This window comes from Geotrypetes seraphini, chromosome 6 (assembly GCF_902459505.1).
Source record: "Geotrypetes seraphini chromosome 6, aGeoSer1.1, whole genome shotgun sequence".
NCBI lineage: Eukaryota > Metazoa > Chordata > Amphibia > Gymnophiona > Dermophiidae > Geotrypetes > Geotrypetes seraphini.
In genome coordinates, this window is record NC_047089.1 from 228,017,028 (window position 1) to 228,043,000 (window position 25,973).

General features: G+C 46.1%; 1 protein-coding gene across 6 annotated transcripts in view; it reads right to left on the reverse strand.

Moving 5' to 3' along the window:
* SCAF4 (SR-related CTD associated factor 4) overlaps positions 1-25,973 on the reverse strand; it is a 375,178-nt gene that overhangs the window by 324,826 nt on the left and 24,379 nt on the right. For all 6 annotated transcript variants that reach the window (XM_033949802.1, XM_033949800.1, XM_033949803.1 and 3 more), the window contains exons 2-3: positions 15,219-15,302; positions 8,050-8,094 (exon numbers count right to left, since the gene is read on the reverse strand). In XM_033949802.1, coding sequence (XP_033805693.1) covers positions 8,050-8,094; positions 15,219-15,302 — 129 coding nt within the window. The remainder of the gene's footprint in view (positions 1-8,049; positions 8,095-15,218; positions 15,303-25,973) is intronic.

Sequence of the window (25,973 nt, forward strand, 5' to 3'; positions counted from 1 at the left end):
TATAATGGTAGGCTCATGGGACAGGTAGAATGAGATTTATAAAAGTAAAACGTACAGCGATTCAGTACTGCTTTAAATTCAAGTTTTAATTAGGTTTTAATTAAAATTGTGTTTTTAACAAGGACCCCTCCTGACGAAGGACCCGAAACTCGAGTCTGGGGGCCGGGCTTAGTATCAACTAATTTTAGTAAGCACGGTTGTTATGGCAAGCACAAGTAGCACACAGCACTTTAAGTTTTTCGCACTTTAATCTCATCGCAGCTGGAGGTCAAGGAGATAACCGCCAAGCCCATTGAAGTTACATTCAAGATAAGTGAAATCTATCTTTTTATAAGCATACATAGTAAGACCTATTGTATTGTACAAATGGAGCAGGATGGCAAAGGGACAATAGAAGTGATATGATGGTCCCGAGTATACCCCAGTTTGGTGAGATCACTGAATTTAAGGGTATTGGTCTGAACACTTCACAATAATTATACTTAAATTTCATTATATTTATAACTATAGAGCTGTGATAAATTTAAAAGGTGATTCAACAATCATCACAGAATAATATTGTATATCTCCCCAGTTGTTAGTGTATAGAAAAAATCCCCAACAGGCTTTGAAGCAGGCCCCTTTGAAACCGCAAGCTTCTCGATGGGGAACAAACACTAGAGTCCAATTCGAAGACAAGCGTGTGTGTAGACGGTCTTGAGATCGGAGACCTGCCCCAACAGGGCGGGGAAGACTGGGGCTTTTTAGAAGAGGCAAGCTTCGCCCCAGTAGCGGGGGAAACACGACCCCCCAGCCGGGACCCCCGAAAGGTCCTCGGCACCTCAGGGAAGGAAGAATCGCTCGAGGGAACCTGACGAGTCTTGCGGTTCACGCCTCGAGAAACGAGGGGACGCTCAGGCTGGGCAGACCGCGACTCGGTCGAGACCGAAGCCACAGGCGTCGAGGTCGAGACGAGTTGGCTTACCACCGAGGAAAGCTGTGTGGTAATATTAGCCTTAAGCATGACCTCGAACATAGGCACCAAAACCAAAGGAAGGTGGGTCGAGGGTGCAGCAGTGCGCTCCTTTGGGGGCGACCTCGAGGATGAGTATTCCCTACGTGAGGAGGCACGCTTAGAATGATGTCTCGAAGACGCCGATGACACGAGACTCAGAGGAAGGCTTCTTTGCCGGCACACCTGAGGAGGAAAGAGGAGACTTACCAGAGGCCGGAGTAGCAGAAGAGGCCGAGGCCAGAGCCTTCAAGGCCGACGGGGACTTCGAGGCCAAGGACTTCGAGGCCGAAGCACCCAACGAGGTAGCTGAGGCCGAGGACTTCGAGGCCGAGCTCAAGGCCTGCCCCGCAGGATCCATGGTGCCAAAGAGTTGAAGAATCTTGGCTACCCGTCGACGAAGAGCCCGCGGTTGAAGAGTCGCACAACGGGGACACGACTCAGCGCGGTGTTCTGCACCCAGGCACTCAACACACCAACGATGGGGATCGGTGATAGAGATAACCCGGTTACATTTAGTACAGTTTTTAAATCTGGAATGAGGCCGGGACATAAGAAAAAACACGGCCATGGCCTCACAAGGCTAGGTGGCCAGATAAGGACCAGGAACCCGGTCAAAAATATACGAACTGAAAAATAATAAAGACGCGAGCACAGCAACCTAATGAAAATAATAAAGAAAGCCACGGTGCAAGAGGGGCAACGAGATTGCGCAGCAAGGGAGAAGTGCTTCTGGCTCCGCGGAAAACACTGAACTGAGGACACGCTGAAGAAACGCATGCCCTAGGAAGGGCGGGAGGGGCACGCATGCATGCGCGGGCCAATCACAAGCCTGAAGGTCTTAGAGCAAGTCTGCTTGCGAAAACGTCCACTAGGGGTCTCCGTCGGTGACGTCACCCACATGTAGAGAATATGCTGCCTGCTTGTCCTGGGATAATATCTCTTCCAGTAGATAGGCGAGACATTCTAAACAAGTGGGATATATCCCAATGGCCACATGCCATATGCAAAAAGAATCCACTCCGGATTTTTTCTGTGACTCTCCTGTATTTCACTGAGAGCTATAGCACAACCTACATTAGTACCCAAGCACCATGAGCTCCCACAGGCAACGTGAAGTAGAGACAGTAAAGGGAAAATTCCCCAAAACACCTGTTTTGCTCAACAGGTAAACTCAAACTGAAACGGGCAACAAAGGCATTAAAGGAGCTCAGGAAAAGCCCCTGCATGCATATGAACATATACAGAATTCTTTGAAACCCCTAAGGACTAACTGGCATCCAAGAACAACTTGGGAAAGCATAAATAGAATGAGTCAATAGGCAGGCATCTAGAATGTCTCACCTATCTACTGGAAAAGATATTATCAAGGTAAGAACATAATCTCTTTTTCCAGTGCAATAGGTGAAACATTCTAGACAAGTGGGATGTACAAAAGCAGTCTTAAAGAGCTAGGGTGGGCTGACTACGCCAGCCTCCATGATCGAGGACCCAAAGGCAGAGTCCCGTCTCACCACCACATCTGCTCTATAAAATTTAGCAAACGTGTGCAAAGTGCACCACATTGCTGCCTTGCAAATCTCCTCAGAGATACTGCTCTTGCTTCGGCCCACGAAGAAGCCACATTTCTGGTAGAAAGTGCTGTTACAGAAACAGGAGACTGTCTCCCCAAAAGAATATAGGCTGACGAAATGGCGTTTCGGAAATAGTGGCCTTGGAAGCAGGAGCGCCCCGCTTAGAAGAATGAGTGTGCACAAATAGATAGCCAGAGAGACAAAACTCATTAGTAACCTCCAGGTAACGCAGAAGAATCCTGCGCATGACCAATTTTCTCAAGATGCAATCCTGAGTCTTTGAGCCAATCCTGAGTCTTTGAGCTCTATAAGAAAGAGCCTGGAGTTATGAGACACGTCTTGTGCAAGTAACAGCGACTAGAAAAACAAACAGTCTTGAGTGTCAAGTCCAAGAGGGAGGCGTCTCTCAGAGGCTCAAAAGGAGCCTTGGTAAGTCCACAAAGAATTAAGTTCAGGTCCCAGGAAGGGAACGGTAGCTTAATAGGAGGTCTAATACGAAGAGCACCCTTCAGAAATGGAAGTTAGGATGAGACGCAAGCAGGAAAGAACGATCCCGGGCTCTGAAAAAGGAGCACCCAGCAACTTGGACCCAAAAGGACGCTAAGGTAAGGCCTTTATCAAAACCTGCTTAGGAGGAAGGCGAGAACCATGAAAATCAGAGCAGTATATGGTTCTACCTTCTCCTGGAAGCCCCAATACTGGAAAGTCTTCCAAGCCTTAGTGTAGGCAGATACAGTAGTTAACTTCTTAACTTGAGCAGAGAAGCAATGTCTACATAAGAATAAACTCTGCACACCAAGTTTGCACACTCAATAGCCATGCCATAAGAGCAAAGTGATTCAGATTCTCCATGCAGACCAAACCCTGTGTAAGAATGTCCGGATATGCGTGGAACCGCAGGCCGTGGCCAACGCAGATGCATTAGATCTGCATACCACGGTCTGCAAGGCCAGTTTGGAGCCACCAGAATGACCCAGCCCTCATGGGTCATGACCCACCGAACAACTCAGCCGATCACAGGATACAGAAACATGGCTGAACTATAGAGTCGAGACCCTTGCTTCCTGGCTCGGCTCTTCGACTGAAGAAGCAATTTGCCTTTCTGTTTTGTGCCGTGGCCATGAGATCAAAGTGAAGACAACCCCAGTGCCATACGATGGCTTGAAACAGCGCTGAGGACAGGACCCACTCACCCGGATCCAGAGTTTGTCTGCTGAGAAAGTCTACTTGAACAAATGGCCCTCAACTCCAACCGGTTGATTGACCATTTCTTCTGAGAAGGACTCCAACAGCTCTGTATGGGGAAACAATTGCAATAGGCTTCACAGCCCCAAAGACTGGCATTCGTCATCACAATGACCCAGGAAACAATCCTTAGTGGCATGCCTATGGAAAGAGACTGTGGAAAGAGCCACCAATTCATGTTGGCTCTAACCTCCAGAGTCCAAGGAAGAAAGGTCTGTAACGCATCCCTATACAGAGCAATGCATGCTGGAGAGGACACATGTGCGCCATCTCCCATGGCACTACATCTAGTGTGGCCACCATGGACGCCAATACCTGAAGATAGTTCCATGCTGATGGAGACACCTTATCCAGAAGAGAAGAAATCTAAGCAAACAGCTTGTCTGTGTGCCTCTGGAAGATAGACATGGCCCACCCAGGTACTCCAGAGATTGAGTAGGTAAAACAGTTCTTTCTGGGAGGAAGTGACGTCAGCTTGAAGAATGGCAGCTTAATCTGTGATCTTCAATGGGGCTCGTGCTGTAGAAATAAGAGCTTACCTTCAATCGCAGTCGGGAGAGCTTACAAGGTCGGGACCGAAAGCGCATGGCGAGTAGGAAGAAGCTGGAAAAGTTTCAGTTTCCAGGTACCACGAGCATCAAAACTCGATCGCATTTGAACGTCTCGCCAAAATGGCACTTCCTCCTACGGCTGCTTAGGTGGGACTGTCCACGGTGTCTCTGCAAGAGGGTGAATCGCTGGCTGTGGAAAACGTGGAGCAGTGGTTCCATGAGTTAAAAGCCGAAATGGTGGGGATCAGAGCTGATGTCAAGGCAGCCCTAGCACAGATTCAGGCGGAGGTAGGCAAATTAGGGGGGTCAAGTCGCGGCCTCTGAAACACATGCCATCGGCGATGCAGGAAACCAAAACTGTGGTGGACACGGCGGTGTCCCAATTAGCAGACCTTCAGCGGCAAGTGGAGGATTTGAAAAATAGATCTCACCGTAACATCTTGCGGTTTAAGGGCATTCCGGAGACTGAACGTTTTAAAGATGCCAGATAAGTGGTACAAGAATTTTGCAGCCATCTCTTGGGTGAGGAGGACAAGGAAGAGTACTCCCATATAATTCTACATAGAGCACACAGAAGCTTGGGCCCAGCTCTGGGAGCAGGCAACCGCAATATCATAGCCTGCTTTGGAGACTTTATTTTGAAAGAGAAGATATTGCACGCTACGCGCCGGAATACGTCTTTCATTTGGCAGGGGATTACCATGGGGGTTTATCAAGATCTGGCTTCTGTGCCTTTACAAAAGAGAAGAGAATTTCGGGAAGTCACGCAACTGCTTCGGGCAGAGGGCCATCATTATCGATGGTTATTTCCTTTCAGGCTCCTGTTTACAGTTAATGGGAAGCTGATGCTTGGCTGACTCTGAAGGACTTGGGCTGCTGTATGCCACCTGACCCAAGGGAGCGGAGTTCACCCGACACGAGAGCCATGACAGGAGGAATTGGACCAAAAGCTATCAGAGAGGCTGCTCTCCAGCCAATACAGCACACATGATCTGTTACTTGGCGTTCAGCTTTTTCGCTGGGTCTCTTCCCCAGTCCTGGAGATGAAAGCATGTCTTTCTTATGCTTTTTTGGGAAAATGTGCGGGTGCGACGAGTGCAGGGTCTGATTGAGGTTTTGGGGTGGATGTGGTGATTCGGTCAGGGCATTTGTACTGGGAGGAAAAATGGACTGAGTGGCTATGTGGAGTTATGGGTCGCTGGGGGGGAGAGATAGGTGATGGAATGGATTACGGGGTAAAGGAGGCGATTGGTATGTGTGCTGTGGTTGCTTGATTACGGCGGGGGTGGGGGGGCGTATGAATTTGGAGAAGGTGGGTATGATGTGTCTGAGCCTCTTCGACTTGACTTCATTTTCTAGAACCTGGCTGATCCAAGTTCTTCGAGATCAGCTTCTTGGAGGGGGTGGGGGGGCGAGCAGGGATAATTTGGATAGACAGCAGCGGAGGAGGTTAGGGGGGTCTAAGGATGTGGAACCAGAGGTGATCATAGGGTCCTGGAATGTTAATGGGCTAAATAGTCCAGGCAAGAGGAGTATGGTGTATCGGGAGCTACAGTGTATGAAATGGGATATCTGTCTCTTACAAGAGACGCATCTGAGACCACGGGATGTGGATTTGCTATAAAAGCCGGTTTGATTTGATTTGGATGTATAAAGGGGAGGGTGAGACTAAAAGGGCTTGGGGGTTGGCTATTCTGGTGCGAAAGGGTCTGGGTTTACAGATTGAGCAGGAGTATCGGGACAAACTGGGGGAGATGTCTGGCTGTACGAGGTACCTTGCAGGGTCACTCTATTTCACTCATCAATGTATACGGGCCCAATACAGCACAAGCAAATTTCTTTCGGGGCCTTCAGGATGAGTTGGACTCTTTTGTTCAGGGGAGTTTACTTGAGCAGAGACTTTAATGTTCCACCGGATCCATGTTTGGAACATTCAGAAAATGAGAGGAAGGGGCTTCAGAATCATAGTAAGGCTTTCAGAGCTTTGATGCTCTCTCTGGGGCAGACTGATAGCTAGAGACTGTTACATGGCTCACAGCACAATTACACCTTTTATTTACACGCACAACACACCTACAACTAGGTTGGATGGGATTTGAATTCATAGGAATCAAGGAGGAGGGTTGAAACGGGCAGAAATTGACAGGGGGGGAAGAAATAATAGGTTTAAAAACAGAGGAGAGGGAGCGAGATGGTGGACAATGGGATTTAGGGAGGGAAGGAACAAAAGGGAGAGAAGTTAGACACAAGGGATGGTGTAGAGGGGGGATAGAGATACTGGTTAGGAGGGTAGCTAGGAAGAGAAAGGGAGAGTTGGTGGACCCTGGGGGGGTGGGGAAGGAAGGAGAGATGCTGGATGAAAGGGTAGTTGAGAAAATGAGAGATGGTGGATCTGGGGATGGTGGGATCCATCGCTGCCAGAAGGAAAGATGCCAGACCTTCAGGGAAATGGAAGGGGAGGACAGAGATGGAAAATGGATGGTTAGCACAGAGAAAAAAAACAACAACAAATGGGCAGGAGACCCTGGCAAGCGAGTTATCATAAGACTTTTGTCCCAGAATCTGGGATCAACATGATTTGAATAATGGCCAGACACCAAAAGGTAGAAAAATAATTTTATTTTCTGTTTTGTCATTATAATATGTCAGATTTGAAATGTGTATCCTGTCAGAGCTGGTGTTAGACTGCAAATGTGAGCTAGGATTTAACAGAGAGAGGAAAAGTATCTTTTGTTTATTTCGTTTATACCACTGCGCCAGTGTGGGTAGGAGAGAGCAAAGGGGATGGGGCGGGTGAAGACGCTATAAAATAAACCCACCAGGGTCCACCAGGGTGTTTGGAAAAAACCCCAAAAACAAAAAACCTAATTGGGCAGGAAAATCAAATTGAAATTGAAAAATTGATTCAATAAGCTGAATCAAATTGAAAATTATTTTCCTGAATCGGGCAGCACTAATAGGAACAAACTCAAAGTTCTCAATAAGTGGAAAGGTAGGAGAAGGGATATGAGAGACATTTAAATACCTACATGACATAAATATGCATGAGGTGAGTCTCTTTCAATTGAAAGGAAACTCTAGAATGGAATGAAGTTAAGAGCTGATAGGCTAAGAAGGAAATACTTTTTTATAGAAAGGGTGGTAGATGCGTGGAATAGTCTGCCAATAGAGGTAGTGGAGACAAAGACTTTGAATTCAAGAAAGCATAGAACAAGCACGTAAGATCTCTTAAGGAGAGGAGGAGATAGTGGATGCTGAAGATGGGCAAATTTGGATGGGCCATTTGGCCTTTATCTGCCATCATGTTTCTATGTTTCTCTCAGCCATCAAATAGCAGCAAGAAAGATTTAAGGTCCAAGATAAGAATTATGAAGGAAATAATTCAGAATGCTCACGACAAAGCACAACAGAGCCTTGCTCCAAATGAATTGGAGCAATAAGAGAGGGAGGGAGGGAACCAAAATAATACAAACCCAAAAACTAAGCCATAATTTTGTAAGCTAACGTAGCTATAGACTGAAAAATAAATAAATAAATAAAATACATCATAATGAAGTTCAAGTTAAAAAAAAAATCCAACCCATACAAAAACAAATTTATACAGTATTTTATCAGTCGAAGAGAAATTATAAAAATATTTAATCTAAAATTAATTTTCCTGGAACAAAAATATCAAATAGTGAATTACCTTCTTGATAAACTTCTCCACAATTTGGACAACATGCTTGTAAAGCTATAAGAAAAAAAAAATTGAAATTTGTTACTAAGAATATTCATTAGCCAGATATCAAATTAGATCATTTTGCAGATTTTAAATTAAATCATGGCATACAGTCAAAGAAAATCCAAAGGCTACTGCACATAAGCATTTAAAACTAGATATCTGGCCCCTAAAATTCTAAAAAGGAAAAGCAACAAAAATAAAAGTTTTATATATTCATACTCAAGCATATATATGCACATGGTTCACAACAGAGCCCCTTTTATTTTTCTTTGTTATGGACTGAAAAAACATTCCCAAAATCCGTATTACCAGCAAGATGCTAATTAGTTGCAGCAGCATATCCTGGAGCAGTGAGAGAGCTAGGACCAGTGCATTAACACTTAGGGCTTGTTGTACTAAACCGTGCCAGCATTTTTAGTGCCGGGAGCAGCGCTGAATGACCTGCACGGCTCCCGACGCTCATAAAAACTTTATGAGCGTCGGGAGCAGCATGGGCCATTCAGCGTGGCTCCCCGTGCTAAAACCCCTAGCGCGGTTTAGTAGAAGAGGGGGTTAAGCAATGGTGTGAACATCTCCATACAAGCATGAGACCATGGACACTTCAAACCTACACTTTAAACTGTCAGTGCAAATAAACTTACATAAAGCAAATTTTTACATGCAAATGTATTGTGAGCACATTCTTCATATTCACATTTATCATTTTCATTTGTACATATGTAACATTTATTATGTGAATATTGCAAAGAATATTTATCAAGGTATATTTATCAAATTTATATCCTGCATTATTTGATCCATCTACGTGGGTTACAAAAAACATATGTAATACAATAACTAAAAAAAAATCATAGCATATTTATGAGAAAAAGTTTTAATATTGTACACCCCACAATTGTTATAGAGAAAAAAGGTCCACTTTTGAAAGTATAAACAAAGAAAAAAGGTTTGCTGAGCAATTGGTGCTTTTTTTGGTCACTGCTGCAGAATATTTGAGTGTACTGTCTGCAAGGATACCTAGATCTTTTCTTGGGTGCAGACTCCTAATGTGGATCCTAATATTCCTCCCTATGTTATTCCTGGCAGAATTCTACATAAAATATTTCAAAATTCTCCTATCCTGAGGTCTGAAATTCTATCCTGCCTTTCCCTCTCTCAGGTTCCAGCCTCCTCAGTTCCCTCTCTCACTCCAACTGCAGTTCTTTCTCCTTCTAAATCCCACCCATCTCTCACTTACCCTGAATCATCCCCTCCTTGTTCCCCATAGTTTCACACTTCTCTTCCTCTCTCCACTGGCTAAGAGCCTCTTCCTCCTTTCCCACCCTATTTCTGATCTTAGTCACTCTTTTCTTCTCTCTACCACCCCCAACCCCCCTTTGCAGGTCCAGCATCCATGTCACTTTACCCCACTCACCACCCTCTCTTGCTTGTACCCCAAATCCCTTCCCCACCCTCCGTGGTCTGGCATTTTTCTCTCCCTCTCCCTACGATCAAGCATCTCTACCTTCTCACTCCCCTTTCTGGCCTTTGTTTCCTCCTCATCCCCCTTTTCCCCTCTTCTTACTGGTCCATAATCCATGTCCCCTCCCCTCTCCCTACAGGTTTAGCATCCATATCCCCCCTCCCCCACTTGCAGCCCATCATCCATGTCCCCTCTCCCCCCCCCCCCCCATTTAACTCCACTTACAGTCCTGGATCCATGTCTCCTCCTCTTCCTTCCACCCCACCATGAGCCTAACATCCATGTTCCCTCCTCTCCCCCTGCACCCCCCCCCAAACTGAAGTCGAGCATCTATATCCTCTCCCCCTCGCGGGTCTGGCCTCTCTCCAACCGACATACCTGAGGGCCTCTCAGAGCAGCAGTGGCAGCTGACTGGCAGAGGCAGTGCTGTGAACAAGCTGCTCATGACCAGCCTTGCCGGGATCTTCCCTTTGCCGCATCATCCATTTAGAGAAGTGATGCAGCAGAGGGAAGGCTCCGATGGGGCCACCGCAAGCTGCCTGTTCACAGCAATGACTCTGCCTGCCAACCGGCTGCCACTACTACTGCTGCTCTGGGAAGTCTGCATCCCCTTGCATTTCTCTACATTAAAATTCATCTGCCATTTGGATACCCAGTCTTCCAGTTTCCTAAGGTGTTCTGGCAATTTTTCACAGTCCACATGAATTTTAACCACTTTGAATAGTTTCATGTCATCTACAAATTTAAACAAATCACTCATTTTGATTTCTAGATCATTTATGAATATGTTAAATAGCACTGGGTTTTTAACCCTACCCTCTAGTTTTCTAATCCACAACAGAAAACAGACTTCTATCTCGTGATTTAATAGATTTAAGTCGCGAGATAGAAAACTATTGACAAAAGTTTTTCAAGAAAGGCTTTTAACCCTTACTTTCAGGTACTTGATATGGAATGATCCTATTAGTAGAATTGAGATGTTTTGAGGCAAATAGAGGCTTCTAAATTAAAACTGGGAAATCTAAGATGGCTGCCTTGGCAGCGTTTTAGCGTCAAAAAAAGTCCAGGAGAGCCAAATAGTTCAAAAAATTCAGGGAAGGGGTTTTCAGAGGTAGAAACCCTACAGGAAGCCCAAGATACCCTCAAAATTATCTTTTTGAAATCACCCCAAAGTCTCCCTAAGACAGTAATAGACTGCACTCACAGAACTGCCTGGTGCCATGCCTACATCAACTCACACCATAGCTGGAGAAAGGAGAAGATTCCTACCTCAAACAAGCCACCTTTGGGCTGTCTTTCAGACAGGCTCAGAGCCTGAAACCCTCGACCCCACTAGCTCCTCACGTGTCTTGGGGGGGGGGGGGGGACGCAGCCGTCACCCATTACAGCCCTCTAGACCAAAATGGGGCCCACTCAGCCTCAAGTGTCTGAAAATCAGGGGTGAGCCAAGCTCCTAAGAAACGCACTGAGAGCCATCCTGTTAATGCAGGCTGACTAGCTAGGTTCCCTGTAAAAGGGCTGCTCTCCCCAGCTACAGCCCTCTGAACGAGAGGGGGAGGGTAACCATTCACATATTAGTGCAGAAAGGAATTATCCTGATGAGGCGAGTCGAAACTCCGCTTCCATGTCCAAGGTAAGTACCCACATTGCAAACAGTTCTTTGGGAGTCACACCGACTCGGGTAGGATACGCCTCACAGGGACTTAGCAAACACAAGATATGGAGGGCCATGTATGTCAATGCACACAGTTTAGGTAACAAAATTCTAGAATTGGAGGCTGAAATAAGGAATGCCGACCTAGATGTGGTGGCAATATCTGAAACTTGGTTCACGGACTCACATAGGTGGGATATGACTATACCGGGCTACAATCTACTTCGTCAGGACTGAGAGGGCAGGTTAGGAGGGGGGGTAGCTCTATACATTAAAGAGGACATCAAAACCACCAGGATCACAGATGTCAAGTACACCGGGGAGTCCCTCTGGGTAAACCTCGCAAGAGGCAGAGAAAAATGCCTGTATCTAGGTGTGGTATACAGACCCCCAAGACAACTGGAAGACATGGATGCAGAATTAATTGAAGACATAGAGAATATCACTCTACGAGGAGAAGCTGTACTGCTAGGGGACTTCAATATGTCTGATGCAGACTGGAACTCATTTTCAGCGACAACCAGCGGTAGCAGGAGGCTCTTAACCTCCATAAAGGGAGCACGTCTCAAACAAATGGTAACGGAGCCCACTAGGGCCCAGGCGATCCTCGACCTGGTACTCACCAACGAGGAAAGCGTCTCAGAGGTCTCAGTAGGAGATACGCTAGCCTCCAGCGACCACAACATAGTATGGTTCAACCTTAGGAAAGGCTTCCCTAGATCAAACACGAAAACAAAGGTACTCAATTTCCGGGGCACAGACTTCGCACGCATGGGAGATTTCGTCCATCAGACGCTGCAGGACCAAGCGGAGACCGATGATGTAGAAGCTAAGTGGTTAACACTGAAATTAACCATACATGAAGCAACTAGCCGCTTCATAAAATCAGTAAATAAACGACAAAGAAACAATAAACCCCAATGGTTCACCGCAGAGATCTTGCACCTCATTAAGGAGAAGAAAAAAGCGTTTCTCTCCTACAAGCGCACGGAGAAAAGAGAGGCAAAAGTAGAATATAGGACCAGGTCTACAGCGGTCAAAATGGCAGTTAGGGAGGCAAAACTTCGAGTGGAAGAAATTCTGGCAAAAAACATTAAAAAGGGGAACCAATCCTTCTTCAGGTATATTAGTGACAGAAAAAGGAACACAGGCGGGATAGTACGCCTTAGAAGACCGGACGGAAGTTAGGTGGAAGCAGATTCCGATAAAGCCGAACTACTGAATGAATACTTCTGCTCAGTCTTCACCTGTGAGGCACCAGGACACGGTCCACAGTTGAAGGCAACACAAAGCACAGAAGACCCGTTTCAGAATTTTGAGTTCACACCAGGTGAAGTTTACAGTGAACTGGCAAGACTCAAGGTGAACAAAGCCATGGGACCAGACAATTTGCACCCAAGAGTGCTCAGAGAATTGAGCGATGTCCTGGCGAAACCGTTGGCTGAGCTATTCAATCTCTCCCTAAGTAAGGGGAAAGTTCCCCTGGACTGGAAATAAGCTAATGTCGTTCCTCTGCATAAAAAGGGTTGCAGGGCAGAGGCTGCGAATTATAGACCGGTGAGTCTCACATCAATAGTGTGCAAACTCATGGAAACACTAATTAAAAGCAAATTGGACACAATCTTGAATGAAGGGAATCTTCGGGATCCCAGTCAGCATGGATTCACCAAGGGTAGGTCATGCCAATCCAATCTCATCAGCTTCTTTGACTGGGTAACAAGAAAGTTGGACTTGGGAGAGACTTTGGACGTCGTGTACCTGGACTTCAGTAAAGCTTTTGACAGTGTCCCACACCGCAGGCTGCTAAGCAAAATGGAATCGATGGGGTTATGAGAGACACTAACTGCATGGGTCAATGATTGGCTGAGTGGCAGACTTTAGAGGGTGGTGGTCAATGGTACCCTCTCTAAAACATCGGAGGTGACCAGTGGAGTGCCGCAGTGCTCGGTCCTGGGTCCACTCCTTTTCAACATATTCATAGGGTATCTGACTCAAGGGCTTCAAGGTAAAATAACACTATTCGCCGATGACGCCAAACTATGTAATATAGTAAGTGAATGCAGTTTACAGAATTATATGGCGCAGGACCTGCTTACATTGGAAAGTTGGTCCTCAACCTGGCAGCTAGGCTTCAATGCTAAGAAATGTAAGGTCATGCACCTCGAAGCGGAAATCCATGCAGGACGTACTTCTTCAACGGAGAAACTTTAACTAGGACTTCAGCAGAACGAGATTTAGGAGTAATCATCAGTGCAGACATAAAAACTGCCAATCAAGTAGAGAAGGCTTCATCTAAGGCAAGGCAGATATTGGGTTGTATCAATAGAAGTTTCGTCAGCTGAAAGCCTGAAGTCATAATGCCGTTGTACAGGGCCATGGTGACACCTCATCTGGAATACTGTGTGCAATTCTGGAGGCCACATTACAGTAAAGATGTGCGCAGAATTGAATCGGTTCAGCAGACGGCCACCAGGATGATCTCGGGGTTCAAGGGTCTCTCGTACGAAGAGAGACTGATCAAATTGCAGCTCTACACTCTCGAGGAACGTAGGGAGAGGGGAGACATGATCAAAACATTTAAGTACCTCACGGGACGTGTCAAAGTGGAAGATGATATTTTCTTTCTCAAGGGACCCTCGGCCACAAGAGGGCACCCGCTCAAACTCAGGGGCGGAAAATTTCATGGCGACACCAGAAAGTATTTCTTCACAGAGAGAGTGGTTGATCATTGGAACAAGCTTCCAGTGCAGGTGATCGAGGCAGACAGCGTGCCAGACTTTAAGAATAAATGGGATACCTATGTGGGATCCCTACGAGGGTCAAGATAAGGAAATTGGGTCATTAGGGCATAGACAGGGGGTGGGTAAGCAGAGTGGGCAGACTTGATGGGCTGTAGCCCTTTTCTGCCGTCATCTTCTATGTTTCTATATTTCTATATCTTCTCCCAGGCAGAGCTGTCCTATAAATCCTGGGAACCTCTGGGACACCAAGAAGCCTTGCACTTCAGATTAAAACCCAAAAATAATAAATTAATTGCAGAGCAGAAGAAGAGACCCCTTTCTCATCTCACTGGCAGAAGGAAAAACTGAGGAGATGAGGACTACCCACAGACACAAAGAGACAAAGCTGAAAACATTTCATGACTCCTGCAGCAAAAACTCATGGGTAGAGGTAAATAACCCACTAGTCAAGACTTGTGTTCCTTTTGTACTGGAACAGGCACTGGTACATTACGAGTAAGTAAGAGTCAGGAGTTAAAAGCGGCCTCAAAAAAGTGGTTTTTTAGCCTAGCTTTTAAGACTGCCAGAAACGAAGCTTGAAATACTGACTCAGGCAGTCTGTTCCAGGTATAAGGTGTCTCCCTTTCTTCTGGTCTCTCAAACCACTCCCAACCCCCCCCCACCCTCCACTGCCACAACATACCTGTTAAATATCTAAACCAGCAGCAAGCAGCGTAACCAATACACTGCTCCCATCAGCCCCACAGACCTTCCTTCTGACGTTAACAGGAAGTTGCATCAGAAGGAAAAGCTGTGAGGCCAGCGCAAGCAGCTATAAGTCAGGCCGCTCGCAGACGACAAAGATCTAATCTTTAACAGGTAGTAGTTGGGGAAGCATGAAAGGGGTAATTTGAGAGACTGGATGACTCAGTCTTCTTGGCAGGAGAGGGAGACACTAGATTGCTAGTCACCTGGGAGGGGTATAATCGAGTTTTCTAACTCAGCTATAAGCCGTAACCCCAATTTTTAGGCCAAAAATCTTGGCTTATAGTCAAGTATAAATTGTATACCCCCCCCCCCCCCACTACGGTTACACTGTTTTCGTAAAATATTGTATTATGCTGCCTAGGTTTGATGTTAAGATAGACAGGCTCTAAAACATATTTTCACAGTAAATATTTTCAAAAATTCCAAAAAAAGAAAATGTTAAATGATAAAGGAAACATTTAAAAGATATGCCAGTTCTGTCGGTTTAAAAGTACAAATTACTTTTCAGACAGTATTTTTTTCCTCTTACCTTAATAGCTTTGATGGCAGCTTTAGTAATTAGAATCATTTTTGCACGAGAAATGGGAGGCTTCATTTCCATAAGAGAGAAGAGCTAAGAATAGAAAACAACATGTATTTAAAATTTCATTTATTAGCAATCACAAAGTTGCCCACATTAAATTTCTTTGTACTTATATTTTTTTTAGAAATGCAACTTCAGTTTGCCATCTCTCTTTTAATCTATGTTTATTTAGGAATTTCCATGAGAATAGTACAAACCATAACAAAAACAAAAAGAGAACATATGACAGAATGGATAATCAAGTAGCATGTTTAACATAAGATGAAATATGTTATCATTTAGCATTGAACTTACCCCCTCTTCTATGAAACCGAGCTAGCAGTTTTTAGCGCAGAGAGAGCAGAAAGCCGCGCTGCTCCCGATGCTCATTGAGTTCCTATGAGCGCTGGGAGCAGCACGGGCAATTCAGCACAGCTCCCCACATTAGAAACTGCTAGCGCAGTTTCGTAGAAGAGGGAGTTAGTCTATTCTGGTTTTTAGCAATATATGCTTCAAATGGATAGGCAGTGCATACTAAATTCCACCAGATAATATGATTGACTTTGAACAAGTCTTGCAAAGAATTCAACACAATTTTAAGAGCTAAAGAATATCTAATACAGAGATTTGTGGTTGATTAAGCACAGTTACTTACTGCAACAGGTGTTATCCAGGGACAGCAGGCAGCTTTCTCACATGTGGGTGACGTCATCCACGAAGTCCAGATGCGGACAGCCTCGCAAGCAGACTTGCTTGTAGAAAACTCAGAAGTTTTGAGTCAGCCGCACTGCGCATGCACAAGTGCGTTCCCACCCAGCACAGGGCGCGTCTCCTCAGTTCAGATAGCTAGCAGAGAAGCCAACCAGGGGAAGTGGGTGGGTTGTGAGAATAGCTGCCTGCTGCCCCTGGATAACAACTGATAACTTACTGTAAATGTGCTTTATCCCAGAACAAGCAGGCACCATATTCTCACATGTGGGTGACCTCCAAACTAACCAGGATGGGATCGTGGGAGTGTTGGCAACTTAGGAAAATAAATTTTGTAATACTGTCTGGCCAAAATAGCCATCCCGTCTGGAGAAAACATCAAGACAATAAATAATGAGAGGTGAAAGTATGAACCGAAGACCATGTGGCAGCTTTGCAAATGTCCTCAATAGGAGTGGATCTGAGGAAAGCTACTGATGCCACCATGGCTCTGACTTTGTGGGCTGTGACTCAACTTTAGATGCAGTCCAGCCTGAGCATAGCAGAAAGAGATACAAGCAGCCATCCAGTTGGAGATGGTTCGTTTAGAAATCAGATGTCCCAACTTGTTTGGATCGAAGGAGACAAAAAGTTGAGGAGCAGATCTGTGTGGCTTGGTGCGTTCCAAGTAGAAGGCCAAAGCACGTTTACAGTCCAGGGTATAACGAGCTGATCCTCCAGAATGAGAATGAGGTCTTGGAAAAAACACTGGCGGTACAATGGATTGAGATGAAATTCTGAAACCACTTTAGATAAGAATTTAGGATGAATACGGAGGACCACCTTGTCATGATGTAAAACTGTGAAAGGTGGGTGGATCAGCAACTAAAGCTTGCAGCTCACTGACTCTTTGAGCAGATGTGAGGGCAATGAGAAACACCACTTTCCAAGTGAGATATTTCAGATGAGCCATATGCATTGGTTCAAAAGGAGGCTTCATCAATTGAACAAGAACAACATTGAGATCCCAAATCAATGGAGGCGGTTTGAGAAGTTTGACATTGAAATGTCTTTTCATGAATCTGGAAACCATGGGATGAGCATAAAGGGGTTTCCTTTCGATAGGCTGATGGAACACAGCAATTGCACTAAGATGGACTCGAATGGATGAAGACTTGAGGCCAGAGGTAGATAAGTGCAGAAGATAATCCAACATGGAAGACAAGGAGGTATTTCGAGGCTCCTTGTTATGAGATGCACCACGTAGAAAATCTAGTTCATTTTTGGTGGTAGAACTGTCTAGTGGCAGGCTTCTGGAAGCCTCTAAAACATCCCGAACAAGTTGAGAAAACTGAAGAGGAGTTATGTTGACAGGTACCAAGCTGTTAGGTGTAGAGACTGAAGGTTGGGATGAAGAAGAGATCCTTGACGCTGTGTAACCAGAGATGGAAAAACTGGTAGAAGGTATGGCTCCCTGCTGCTAAGCTGAAGTAGAAGGGAGAACCAGGGTTGCCTGAGCCACCGAGGAGCTATTAGAATCATGGTGGCATGATCATTCTTGAGCTTGACAAGTCTTGAGAATGAGAGGGAATGGAGGGAACACATACAGGAAGAGATTCGTCCATTCCAGAAGGAAAGCATCTGCCTCGAGGCAATGAGGAGAATATATATATTCTGGAGAACTGAGGCAGTTTGTGGTTGTGGGGAGATGCAAAGAGATCTATTTGAGGAGTTCTCCACTGATAAAAAAGTGATGAAGAGGCACGGAATTGAGTGTCCATTCATAAGGTTGCAGAAGATGACTCAATTTGTCCCCCAGTTTTTCTCTCCTTGAATGTAGACTGCTTTCAAGAAGGTGTTCTGATGGATCGCCCAGTCCACCTTTTGAGCTTCTTGACAAAGAGGGAGAGATCTTGTTCCTCCCTATTTGTTGACGTAATACATGGCGACCTGATTGTCTGTCCGAATAAGGACTACCTGGTCATGAAGATGTTGAAAAGCTTTGAGAGCATTAAAGATCGTTCTGAGTTCCAACAGATTGATACGACACTGATGAATCCGTGCTGGACCAATGGTCTTGAGTACAACAGAGACTGTCGAGATGAGCCCCCCAAGTGTGGGTCAAGGAATCTGTTGTGAGGACCTTCTGATGAGGGGGTGTCTGAAACAGTAAACCTCTGGAGAGATTGGAAGAAAGCATCCACCAATGGAGAGACTGTCTCAACGAAGGAGTGACTAATGTGTTGAAAGAGTTGGTCGCAAGCCTGCGCCTACTGAGATGCCAGGGTCCACTGAGGAATTTATTTATTTATTCCATATGTGCGTCGCACATACCTATATAAGCTCTAGGCGACATTACAGAGGAAGGGGTTAGAAGAGGGTAGGGAGGACTACGGAGTGGAGAGGAGAGAAGTATGTAGAATATTTCATAGAACTTCCTAACTTTGCATTAGGAGCACCATCTATGTAAATGATATCTAAATGAATTAAAGTAATATGTAAAAAGGAATAGAAGGGAAGAACCGTTAAACAATAGAATTCAGTTAATAAAATAAAAAGAATAGGAGTAAAAACAATGGAATAAAATTTAAAGTAATTCGTAAACTGGAAGAAAAAATGGTAAACCAAAATCAAATAAGTCTGGCAGAAGTCCAATTTCCTGAAGCAGCTCTGTTGCCTCAGTATATTTTAAATAATCCCAATGGCAAAAGTTCAGAAGTCTGGCAAAAGGAGTCACGTGAACGGTCAAGACCATGTGACCGAGTAATATCATCATGTGTCTCGCTGAGAGTGAAGAAAGGGAAGACACTCGTGGCAAAGCTGAAGAGCATCTAGACGTTGCTGAGGAAGGAATGCTCTGAGATGGATAGTGTCCAGAACAACTCCAATGAACTGCAGATTCTGAGAGGGCTGAAGGTGGGATTTGGGAAAGTTGATTTTGAATCCCAAGCTTTGTAGGAACCACGTAGTCTGTCGGGTCGCTACAATAACCCCCTGAGATGTTGAATCTTTGATGAGCCAGTCATCCAGGTAGGGGAACACCTGGAGACCATGGTTCCGCAAAGCTGCTGCAACCACCACTATGCACTTGTTGAACACTCTCGGAGATGATGCTAGGCCAAAGGGTAGCACTCTGTATTGAAAATGCAGATCCCCTACCTGAAATCTGAGGTACTGACGGGAGGCTGGATTAATGGGAATACGAGTGTTAGCCTCCTTGAGATCTAGAGAACATAACCAATCATTCTGATCTAGAAGGGGATATAAAGATGCCAGGGACAACATGCAAAACTTTTCTTTGACCAAAAATTTGTTGAGGGCCCTGAACTCCAATATAGGCCGTAGATCACCTGTCTTCTTTGGAACTAGAAAGTAATGGGAGTAAAATCCCTTGCTCTACTGTTCCAAGAGAACTTCCTCGATGGTACGGAGACGAAGCAGAGCTTGAGCTTCCAGAAGGACAGTCTGGGATGGATTGGAAGGATACTCTCTTGTAGGACGCTCTGTTGGAATCTGAGCGAAATGAAGAGAGCATCCTTCTCTGACTATTGACAGAACTCAGAGGTCGGATGTAATGGTCTCCCATCGATAGCAAAAATGATGGAGACGACCTCCTATGGGAAGAGGGGGAGCACAGAGGCAGAACAATGGAGGTTATGTTCTGAGACAGTCCAGAAGGCTGAGGGTTCTGTTACTTCTGCTGTTGTTGTTTCTTTGGGAGTGCTGGGATGTTGGGATCCATATCAATGGTGTGAAGCTAGGCAATGTGGCACATCGCTACTGAGAAAGCAGTGATCCTCGAGGATAGTTCAAAGGCATCATAAGAGGACTGAAGGTGTAACCTGAATTGCGCCAAGGTAGCAATGACTTGTTGGAACTCTAAAAGCTTGTGTTGACCAAGGTCTTTAGAAAAACTAGGGAGTATATCAATAAAATACTTGAAATAAATAGTAAAGATAAAATTATAATTTAAAACCATGGAGGCCATCATCAAATTTTGGGGAAAAAAAAAAGACCAAACTTCTCCATGGTCCTGCTCTCTCTGCCAGGAGATAGGGTAGCATGGACGCTGGAAGGATGACCCCTCTTTAAGGAAGATTCCACAAGAATGGGACTGATGAGATAGTTGGGAGTTCTCAAAGCCCTTACAATGTACAGTTCTATACCTCGATTCCAACTTTCCTGGAACAGCAGGAATGGCATAAGGAGTCTCCAGGTTTCGTTTGAAAGTCTGAGAAAGAAGTCTATTCAGAGGAAGTTTGAGAGACTCCGCAGGAGGCCGAGGCATACTCATTTCCTCTAAATACTCCTTAGAGTACTTAGAACCAGCATCCAATTTAAGATCCAGGTCCTTAGCAATTTGACGGAGGAACGATGAAAAGGACAACTGATCCGCCAGAGCATGGCCTCGAGAGGGACTCGTTGACCTCGAGGCACCTCGAGTGGAAAACAAAGGTGAGGCATCTCTGGAGTACTGATGGGGCGAGGCACTGGAATCAACTGAGCCCTCAGGTTCTGCTACTGGTGTCCTGTCTCGAGGAATTGGAGGCCTTGAATAATTGGAAGGCCTGGACGAGGAAGGCTTCTCTATGGAGGAGGACCTGCGCCTCGATGAATGCCTTGATAAGGGTCTCGACCAGCAGTGAGAGTGCTGCCTGGAAGCAGGTCTCATACGAGGTCAAAGAGACTTTGCCCTATGCCTCAAAACGGGCAATGCCTTAAGAGGATATAGGGCTAGAAGCTGTAGATAGAAGTCCCATAGACTCTGTGGTTTGAATCAAGGAATCTCGAAGCACTCCCAAAGACGCGACTCCTTGTATGGAGTGTGAGGATTCCAGACAAGACACTCGCAAAGACTCGACTCCTTGCACAGAGTGTGTAGATTCAGCTCAAGGCACAGGCAAGGACTCGACCTCTTGTGAGTCTGCTGAATGCCCAGGCAGGAGTGCAGGAAGCAGTCGAGGCAGGACTATATTTGGTCAGTAACTGAACAAATTCCCGCTCTAAAATGGTCTGGATAGTAGCCTGCAATTGTGGATCCGAGTCTGAAACTGGACCACTTGCTGAGGCTAAAGGCTCAGAGGTCGAAGATGAATAATGCTTCGACTTGGAAGAATGATGTTTGGGTAGCTTGAGGACCACCGCTGGAACTGTCTGCTGAGGTATTTGACCTGAGGGAAGCTCAGGAGAAGACTTGGCAGATTTACTCGAGGTCGGGGACGTTCAAAACACCACAGTTACTTACCGTAACAGTTGTTATCCAGGGAAAGCAGGCAGATATTCTCAACAGTGGGTGATGTCACCGACGGAGCCCAGCACTGGACAGCCTCGCAAGCAGACTTGCTTGAAGATCTTTATAAGAGCTTACAAGTGCTGCACTGCGCATGCACGAGTGCCTTCCCGCCCGAGGGCGCGCGTTTCCTTTGAGGTACCTCAGTTCAGATAGCTAGCTAAGAAGCCAACCAGGGGAGGAGGGTGGGTTGTGAGAATATCTGCCTGCTGTCCCAGGATAACAACTTTTATGGTAAGTAACTGTGCTTTATCCCAGGACAAGCAGGCAGCATATTCTCAACAGTGGGTGACCTCCATGCTAAGCATAATGGGATGGAGGGAGAGTTGGCAAGTTAAGAAAAAAGATTTTGCAAAACAGATTGGCAAAAATGGCCATCCCTTCTGGAGAAAGTATCCAGACAGTAATGAGAGGTGAATGTATGAACCGAAGACCAAGTGGCAGCCTTGCAGATTTCCTCAATAGGAGTTGATCTGAGGAAAGCTACAGACGTCGCTATTGCTCGAACTCTGTGGCCCGTGACCCGACCCTGCAGAGGGAGACCAGCCTGAGCATAGCAGAAAGAGATGCAAGCAGCCATCCAGTTGGATATGGTTCGCTTCGAGACAGGATGCCCCAACTTATTTGGATCAAAGGAGATGAAAAGTTGTGGGGGGTTTTCTGTGAAGTTGAGTGTGTTGCAAGTAGAAAGCCAAGGCACGCTTACAGTCCAAACTATGGAGCGCCACTTCTCTAGGGTGAGAATGAGGCTTTGGAAAAAATACTGGAAGAACAATAGATTGATTGATGTGAAATTCTGAAACAACTTTAGGCAAGAATTTAGGATGAGTACGGAGGACCACCTTGTCATGGTGGAAAACTGTGAAAAGTGGATCCACAACCAAAGCTTGTAACTCACCGACTCCTCAAGCAGATGCGAGGGCAATCAGGAAAACTACTTTCCAAGTAAGATACTTGAGATGAGCCTTATCAATTGGTTCAAATGGAGGCTTCATCAATTGAGCTAGGACAACATTGAGATCCCAGACCACTGGAAGTGGCTTGAGCGGTGGATGAACATTAAAAAGTGCTTTCATGAAGCAGGAAACCACAGGGTATACATACAGAGGTTTCCCATCAAGAGGCTGATAAAAAGCAGCACTCGCACTGAGATGGACTCGGATAGATGTAGACTGGTGTCCAGATTGTGATAAGTGAAGTAAATAATCCAAAATCGAAGCCAAGGATGTAGACATTGGCTCCAATTGGCAAGTAGAACACCAAGTAGAAAATCTAGTCCCTTTCTGGCTGTAACACTGCCTAGTGGACGGCTTTCTGGAAGCTACCAAAAATATCCTGTACAGATAGAGAAAACTGCTAAGTCAGTTAGGTTGAAACGTACCAAGCTGTTAAATGTAGAGACTGCAAATTGGGATGAAGTAAGGATCCTTGACTCTGAGTAAACAGAGAGAGAAAAACTGGTTGAAGGAGAGGCTCCCAGGTGCTGAGTTGAAGTAGAAGGGAGTACCACGGTTGTCTGGGTGGCATGTTCTGTCTTGAGTCTGACAAGAGTCTTGAGAATCAGAGGGAATGGAGGGAAGGCATAGAGAAACTGACCCGTCTAGTCCAGGAGGAAAGCATCTGCCTCGAGACGCTGGGGAGAGTAAATCCGGGAGCAGAACTGAGGCAGCTTGTTGTTAAAGGGAGACGCAAAGAGGTCTATCTAAGGAGTCCCCCACTGAGCAAACACCTGACGCAGAGGCAAGGAATTGAGTGTCCATTCGTGTGGTTGCAGAAGACGACTCAATTTGTCCGCCAGACAGTTGTGCTGACCTTGAATGTAGACAGCTCTGAGAAAGATGTGATGGATTGCCCAATCCCACAGCTTCAGAGCTTCTTGACAAAGGGAGTGAGTTCCCGTACCTCCCTGTTTGTTGACATAGTATATGGCGACTTGGTTGTCTGTCCGGACAAGGACTACCTTGTCGTGAAGGTGTTGAAAAGCTTTGAGAGCATTGAAAATCGCTCTGAGTTCCAACAGATTGATGTGACAAAGACGGTCCGCGGGAGACCAATGGCCTTGGGTACGGAGACCATCTAGTTGAGCTCCCCATGCATAGGTTGACGAGTCTGTTGTGAGAACCTTCTGATGAGGAAGAGTGTGGAACAGCAAACCTCTGGAAAGACTGGAAGAGAGCATCCACCAGTGGAGACTGCCTCAACAAAGGAGTTACTGTAATTTGTTGGGAGAGTGGGTCGGTAGCTTGTTGCCACTGAGATGCCAGGGTCCACTGAAGGTGGTCTGGCAAAAGGTGTCACGTGAACTGTAGAAGCCATGTGACCGAGTAGAATCATCAGTCATCTCGCGGAAACTGAGTGTAGATAGGACATCTGATGGCAAAGGTGAATGAGAGCATCTTGGCGTGATGGAGGCAGGAACGCTTTGAGCCTGACAGTGTCTAGAATGGCCCCTATGAACTGAAGAGACTGAGAGGGGCTCAACTGAGACTTTGGAAAGTTGACTTCGAACCCCAGACATTGGAGGAACGTAATAGTCTGTTGGGTTGCTGCAATAACCCCTTATTGAGAGGGGGCCTTGATGAGCCAGTTGTCCAGGTATGGAAAAACTTGAAGACCCTGGGTACGGAGGGCTGCAGCCATCACCACCAGACACTTCGTGAAGACTCTGGGAGATGAGGCAAGTCCGAAAGGAAGAACTCTGTATTATAGATGAAGATTCCCCACCCGGAATCGTAGATACTTGCGAGAGGCTGGATGAAACGGGATACAAGTGTAAGCCTCTTTGAGATCCAGAGAGCATAGCCAATCTCCCTGATTCATCAGAGAATATAAAGTTGGTAAAGAAAGCATCCAAAACGTTTCTTTGACTAGAAATTTGTTGAGGGCTCTGAGGTCCAGAATGGGTCACAAATCCCCCGTCTTCTTTGGGACTAGAAAATAATGGGAATAAAAGCCCAACTTGCAGGACTGTCTAGCGAACTTGCCTTGCCAGGGGAATGAACTCTTAGATGATTCTGTTGAGGCTGTTACAAAGCGTCTTTCTGAACATGAGCGCTCTTTTGCTTCCTTAATTCGGCCGAAGTGTAAGACTCCTGCTCGGCCATACAAGCAATCACCACGTCATTATCCTCAAAATGACACCAGCTTTCTCCAGACCTCCGCCTAGAAGACCTCTTGTTGCACTGGCTACACTTTTTGAACCCGGTAAGAGGCCGGGACATAGAAAAAACAAAGGCCGACGTATCAAACAAGGTGAGCGGTCAGGCCTAGGCCAAAAGACCGCTAGCCGGAAGAAAAACAAAAAACAGAAAAGCACAGTTACTTACCGTAACAGGTGTTATCCAGGGACAGCAGGCATATATTCTCACATGTGGGTGACGTCATCTACGGAGCCCCGATGCGGAAGCATTTTCAAGCAAACTTGATTGAAGATTTAAGTTTGCTCTGCTGCTCCACGCATGCGTGACTTCCTGCTCCACTAGGGGGCGCATCCCCTCATGGTCTCCAGTTCACTTAACTAGCAAAGAAGCCAACCTCGGGGAGGTGGGCGGGTTGTGAGAATATATGCCTGCTGTCCCTGGATAACACCTGTTACGGTAAGTAACTGTGCTTTATCCCAGGACAAGCAGGCATGATATTCTCACATGTGGGTGACCTCCAAGCTAACTGAAAAGGGATGGAGGCAAGTTGGCAATTTAAGCAAATAGATTTCGCAATACCGATTGGCCGAACCAGCCATCGCTTCTGGACAGTGAGTCCAGACAGTAGTGGGAGGTGAAGGTATGAACCGAAGACCACGTGGCAGCCTTGCAGATTTCCTCAATAGGTGTGGACCTGAGGAATGCTACGGAGGCTGCCATCGCTCGGACCTTGTGTCCCGTTACTCGACCATGCAGCGCGAGACCAGCCTGAGCATAGCAAAAGGAGATGCAATCGGCCAACCAGTTGGACAAGGTGCGCTTGGAAACTGGGTGACCTAACCGGTTTGGGTTGAAAGACAAAAACAATTGTGGGACTTTCCGGTGTGGTTGAGTGCGTTGGAGGTAAAAGGCCAACGCTCTCTTGCAGTCAAGAGTGTGGAGCGCCACCTCTCCGGGGTGAGAGTTGGGCTTGGGAAAAAACACAGGTAAGACAATGGACTGATTGAGATGAAAATCAGACACTACTTTAGGCAGGAACTTTGGATGAGTGCGGAGTACCACCTTGTCATGATGGAATACAGTGAAGGGTGGGTCCGCTACCAGAGCTTGTAGTTCACTAACCCGCCGGGCGGAAGTGAGCGCGAGCAGGAAAATCACCTTCCAAGTGAGGAATTTTGGATGGCATTTGTCTAGGGGCTCAAATGGAGGTTTCATTAGTTGAGCCAGAACCACGTTAAGGTCCCAATCCACCGGAGGAGGTTTGAGAGGAGGGTGGACATTCAGAAGACCCTTCATGAAGCGAGAGACTAAGGGATGGAGCGAGAGGGCTTTCCCTTCCAGGGGCTGATGAAAGGCCGCGATCGCACTGAGGTGTACTCGAATGGAGTTGGTCTTTAGGCCAGAATGAGATAATTGAAGTAAATAGTCCAGGACCAGAGGGATGGGGACCGACACCAGGTCCTGGCTGTGAGAGGAGCACCAGGATGAGAATCTGGTCCACTTTTGGGAGTAGCAGGTTCTCGTCGAGGTCTTTCTAGAGGCCTCCAGTATCTCCTTGACTGACTGGGACATGGGGAGAGAAGTCAGGGGGAAAGAAACCAAGCA